The sequence below is a fragment of the Desmodus rotundus genome, chromosome 12, assembly GCF_022682495.2.
Source record: "Desmodus rotundus isolate HL8 chromosome 12, HLdesRot8A.1, whole genome shotgun sequence".
Lineage (NCBI taxonomy): Eukaryota > Metazoa > Chordata > Mammalia > Chiroptera > Phyllostomidae > Desmodus > Desmodus rotundus.
Window position 1 is genome coordinate 51,208,492 of NC_071398.1, and position 6,000 is coordinate 51,214,491.

The 6,000-nt window shown below is 40.4% G+C and overlaps 1 protein-coding gene across 1 annotated transcript in view; it reads left to right on the forward strand.

Moving 5' to 3' along the window:
- Nucleotides 1-5,710, forward strand: part of LOC112314014 (zinc finger protein 585A-like) — a 29,520-nt gene extending 23,810 nt beyond the window's left edge. The window contains 1 exon segment of the mRNA XM_071219770.1: nt 1,572-5,710. Within this exon segment, the coding sequence (XP_071075871.1) occupies nt 1,572-2,664 (1,093 nt within the window). The 3' untranslated portion in view covers nt 2,665-5,710.
- The last annotated feature ends 290 nt before the right edge of the window (nt 5,711-6,000 follow it).

Sequence of the window (6,000 nt, forward strand, 5' to 3'; positions counted from 1 at the left end):
CGTTTCTGAATGTTGGCACTTTGCCAGTTTGTTCTCATAGTTACTTCTACTCTGACTTCCAGCCAGAGTTCATAGCTGCCTGTCTAACCTCTACAATGGATCCCCAACAAGGCTGCACAGCAGGAGGTGAGCAGCAGGAGAGCGAGTGAGGCTTCATCTGTATTTACAGCCACTTCCTATTGCTCGCCTTTCCTCCTGTCTGATCAGAGGCGGTATGAGAGTCTCACAGGAGCGTGAACCCTACTGTGAACTGTGTATGTGAGGGATCTGGTGGCATCCTCCTTATGAGAATCTAATGCATGATGATCTGAAGTGTAGCTGAGGCGGTTATCTAGTACTGAGGAGCCGTGGCAAATACAGATTATCGTTAGCAGAGATTCTGTATTATAGTGATTTGTATTATTATGTATTACAATGTAATAATAGAAATAAAGTGCACAATAAATGTAATGCACTTTAATCATCCTGAAACCACTCCCCCCACCACTCCCCTTGATCCATGGAAAAATTGTCTTCCACAAAACCAGTCCCAGGTGCCAAAAAGGTTGGGGACCTCTGTTCTACACCACAAACATTTCTCTAGAGTCTTTTTGGTGTGCTTTCTAACTTTAGTTAATGCCTGTTGAACCTTCAAGTTCATATTTCTATACAAACCTTGCACAGCATCTCCTCTGCTACAGGTGATTTTCATGTTTTGAACACATTCACATTTCACTATACAGCCTTACGTCACCAGCAGGAAGGGTCTTGCAGGCAGCCATCAGCAGTGGAACAGCTTGAAAGCCCAGCCTCTCTTTCGTGTGTCCTGTCTTATCCTAGTGTCTTTTGTTTAATGAGGTTTCCATTATGTATTGTCCTTATTGGCCTAGTAATGCACAACTACGAGTTTTTCAGAGTCTGTCTTACTTGTGTTAAAAACCATCATGTGGAATCATGACTAAACGTGACAGATGTAAATTTGTGGTGAGAATACCCCTCCCTGTTGGTCAGTATGTACTTCAACAGTGTTTCTTTTTGTTCAGGTTGCTGCTGTGGAGCAGAGGCTGTGGAGGCACCCACTGAACAGAGTGTTACTATAAGAGTCTCACAGGCTAAGAATCCCAAGGCAGCTTTGTCTTCCTAGAAGAGCCACCCGTGTGAGAGTTGTGGACCTTTCTTGAGAGACATTTCCTCTTGGTTAACCATCAGAGAACACAACACAGAAATTGCTGTGGTGTGGGGCATGTACAAAATAATTTTATTTCAGTACACAGTGTCACCAACACCAGGAGGAGCACAGAACAAAAAATTGTTTCACAAGCAGTGTGGACAGAGTCCCACTTGGAAAGAGCTGTAATTTCCATGTGTCATGGAAGCCTTGTACCTCTAGTCAAGTTGGAAAATACTTTCTGCTCAGAACTTCTTGAGCAAGTGGCTACGCAGACCATGCACAGGGCAAATGAAATCTCTGAGTCTGGAATGACTTTTCAAAGTACAAAATGTTATTACAACCCAGGAGAATGTAAGAAAGCCATTGGCTGTGATGACACACTTGTTGAAGAGCACGGTTTCCTTACTGGAAGTCAGAGTTGTGTGTGTTGTGAATGTGGCAAATCTTTTACCAGTCACTCTACCCTCCATGATCATCAGAGAGTTCACACTGGAGAAAGGCCTTATGAGTGTGGTGAATGTGGGAAATCTTTTAAGAGGAAATACCACTTTCATTGTCATCAGAGAGTTCACACTGGAGAAAGGCCATATAAGTGCTCAGAATGTGGGAAATCTTTTACCTGTAGCTCTCACCTGCATTGTCATGTGAGAGTGCACACTGGAGAAAGTCCTTATGAGTGCTCGGAATGTGGGAAATGTTTTAACAGTAAGTCTGACCTCCGTAAACATCACAGAGTTCATACTGGAGAAAGGCCTTACGATTGCGGTGAATGTGGGAAAGCTTTTACCAATAGCTCTGCCCTCCGTGATCATCAGAGAGTTCACACTGGAGAAAGACCTTACGATTGCAGTGAGTGTGGGAAATCCTTTACCAATAGGTCTGCTCTCCATTGTCATCAGAGAGTTCACAATGGAGACAGGCCTTATGAGTGCCGTGAGTGTGGGAAATCTTATACCAGTAGCTCTGCTCTCCGTTATCATCAGACAGTTCACACTGGAGAAAGGCCTCATGAGTGCAGTGAATGTGGAAAATCTTTTACCAGTAGGTCAGACCTCCGTAAGCATCACAGAGTTCACACCAATGCAAAGCCATATGAATGTGGTGAATGTGGGAAATCTTTTACCAGTAGCTCTGACCTCCGTAAGCATCACAGAGTTCACACAAAAGCAAGGCCTTATGAGTGTGGTGAATGTGGGAAATCTTTTACTAGTAGCTCTGATCTATGTAAACATCACAGAGTTCACACTGGAGAAAGGCCTTATGAGTGTGGTGAATGTGGAAAATCTTTTACCAGTAGTTCTGCCCTCTGCAAACATCACAGAGTCCACACAGGAGAAAGACCTTATGAGTGCAGTGAATGTGGGAAATCTTTTAAGAGGAAATATGACTTTCATTGTCATCAGAGACTTCACACGGGGGAAAGGCCTTATGAGTGCAGTGAATGTGGAAAATGCTTTATAAAACGCTCCAGCCTTATTCAACACCGTCGAATTCATTCTGGAGAGAAGTCATGAGTGTGGCAAATGTTGAAAGTCTTTGAGTCAAAGCGCCAGCCTCATTCAACACCACAGAGTTCACACTGGAGCATGATTGTAGTGAATGTGGGGAGTCTTACCAGTAGAAGTAACCTCTGTTACCATCATCAAATATTTCACACTGGAGAACCACCATATGATTGCAGCGAATGTGCAAATGTTATACCACTGGCATAGCCTTTGTTACCATCAATGATTTCACACTAGACAAAGGCCTTAAAAGTACAGTGAATGTGAGGAATTCTTTTTCATAAGCGGTAATGTTTCAGATCATCAGAGAGCTCCTACAGGAGAAGGGCCGTGTGATTGCAGTGTTGTGGGAAGCCTTTTTTCAGAGACTTTGACCTTCATTGTCATTAGATGGTTTACACTGGAGAAAGAACTTTTAAAAAAACTTTACCTGTGGATATGTTTATTGATTTTTGGAGAAAGAGGGAGAGAGGAAAAATGTAGAAAGAAACATTAGTTGGTTGTGTTGTATGTGCCTTGATCAGGAATCACCCATAGCCTTGGTGTGTGCCATGCCTGCAATCAGATTCGCTACTTTTTGGTGCACTGGGCAATGCTCCAGCTTACTGAACCAGCTGGCCACAGCTGGAGGACGTACTTTGGAGGGTAGTGATGTGCCAAATTTTAATCAGAAACTGACCATTCTCATCAGAGAGTTCACATTGGAGAAAGGCCTTACAAGTACAGTGAATATGGGAGATATTTTGCCCAAAATTCTAACCCATCTTTGTACATGGGAGTTCACATTGGTGGAAGTTCTTAGATATATATGAAATGTACATTTTCCTTACTTAGTGTTAACAACGCTGGAGGAAACTCTGATTAGGGAAAACCATGACTGCTACAGAATCACAGGCCTACTAGGGATTGGAGGAGACTGCAGCCAGCTAGTGGAGTGTGCCTTTTCTGAGTGTGCATCTAGAAGTGATACTGTGAAAAAGACTGCAGAATCATTGCGCACACAAGTCTGATGATCTCCAGCCATGCTTATCTTCTCTGTGGCCAAAGTAACTGTCAGTTAAAATTATAAAGAAGTTTTGTGGATTTCTCTAGCCTTTCAGATATTCACTTAAAGACCATTGATACCCATGTAGGGACACAAAGAGAAAAGGGGTATGTATAAGAAAAATTAAAAATAATTTTATAAAGTACTACCTATGGAGTAGGTGTGTGACTTCACTGACTCAGCCTGCATTCTTGCAGATTTGAATCAGTTCTTTATTGTTTGGTGTATTTGATGTCATTGAGAAAAATGGACTTCTAGAGGGCATGACATCATGGATTGAATATAAAATTGCCAAACCTGTTTTCCAAAAAGTGTTGGACATACAGATTTTTCAAATTTTGAACCATTCCTTAAAAGTTTTTCTTAGTAAACCATGTATTTCAAATACAGTATTTGAGAAGTCTTGACCTAGGCATGAAACTGAAACCATCGTCATGGCCATAATACTGACTGTATCTGTCACTGTTTGTTTACCTCACGTCCTTTTCTAATCTCTCTCCCTGCCCTTCAAGTCTCTCTAACCATTGATTTACATTCTATTTTAATAGCTTTGCATTTAATAGAATTTATATGATTGGAATCAAAGTAGTTTTTCTGCTTTTATTTATGTTGTGTAAATACCTGGAGCTTCAGTTATGATATATTTGTAGTTGATCTTTTTTGTTGGTTTAGAATTACTCTTGTCTTTGAATATGTCGACACTTGTTTATTCATTTGTTCATGGGAATTGAGTTATTTGTACACTCTGACTTGAAAATAAAGGTGTAGAAACATTTGTATATAATTATCTATGTGGATATATGTTTTATTTATCTTTGTCAATGACTCATAATGCAACCTCTTAGTTGGAGTGTAGGTGAATATTTAACTGAAAGAAATTAGCAAGTTGTGTCCTGGCTGGTATAGCTTAGTTGGTTGGAGCATGTCTCCACACTGAAGGGGTGTGAATTCCATTTTTAGTCTGGACATATAGCTAGGTTGCAAGTTTGATCCCTGGTTCAGGTGCATACTGGAGGCAACCAGTCATCTCTCATTTCATTGTTTCATTCTCCTCTCTTTAAAAGCAATCCAAAAAATTTCCATGGGTGAGGATTTAACAAAAAGAAATTAGCAACTTGTGATCTAAAGTGATTGTACTTTTTTGCATTCTTTGAGTAGTGTGTGAGGGATTCATTTCCTCCATGTTCTAGAGAAAGAATATTTGCTATGGTTGGTTATTTATCTGTCTGTTAAAATTCTTACCTGTGGAGATGTGTATTGATTTTAGAAACAGAAAGGAAGAGAGAGAGAGACATAGATGTGAAAAAAACATCAGTCGGTTGTTTCCCCCACATACCACAGTGAGGGATTGGACCCAGGAACTGAACCCACAACTTTTTGGAATATGGGACAATGCCCAAATCAACTGAGCCATCCTACCAGATCTGGTCACTCATTACCTATTTAAACTTACTATAACTGTCTTGCTACCACATTGTCCTTTTTTTTCTTAAAGATTCAATTTATTTATTTTTAGAGAAGGGGAAGGGAGGGAGAAGGAGGCAGGAAAACATCAATGTTTGGTTGCCTCTTGTGTGTCCCCCACTGGCCACCACTCAGGCAACCCAGGCATATGCCCTGACTGGAGATCAAACTGGTGACCCTTTGGTTCACAGACTGGCGCTCAATCCACTGAGCCGCACCAGCCAGGGTCTTTTATTTCCTTAAAAAGTTTTTTTAAATTGATTTTTAGAGACAGGGATAGAGATAAACATCAAATTGTTGTTATACTCATGCATTCATTGGTTGATTCTCATATGTGCCCTGACCAGGGAACAAACCCACAACCTTGGTGTATTTGGATGATGTTCAGACCAACTGAGTCTTTCCTTAGATGTGTACTTGGTATTTCTGCATGTTTGGTAAAATGTCTGAGCATGTGTTTGGCTAAATCTGCTATGAATTTTGGTAATATTTTTTTTAAAGAAAAGGGCAGTGAAACAACAAAACTGCATGGTGAAATTCACTATATTTGTGCCTTTTTTTGCTTTGTGGAATAAATCTTTTTCATATTGGAATGATGTATTCTAATATTTTTCACATTTTTAATAGTATGAAAAATACAGTGGACACTTTCAGTTTTCATTTTCACTGTTAACATTCTCCATCATTTTCATGAGTCATTTAATTTCATAGTTATTTAATAATACAATAAGCCCTTTCTGTGCTCTCCCATTTTCCTAGTCTGCTATCATGGGGATTCTTGGATTGGAACAGATGTCTCAGGGAAACCAGATGGCATCAGAATGGGTAGGGTGATT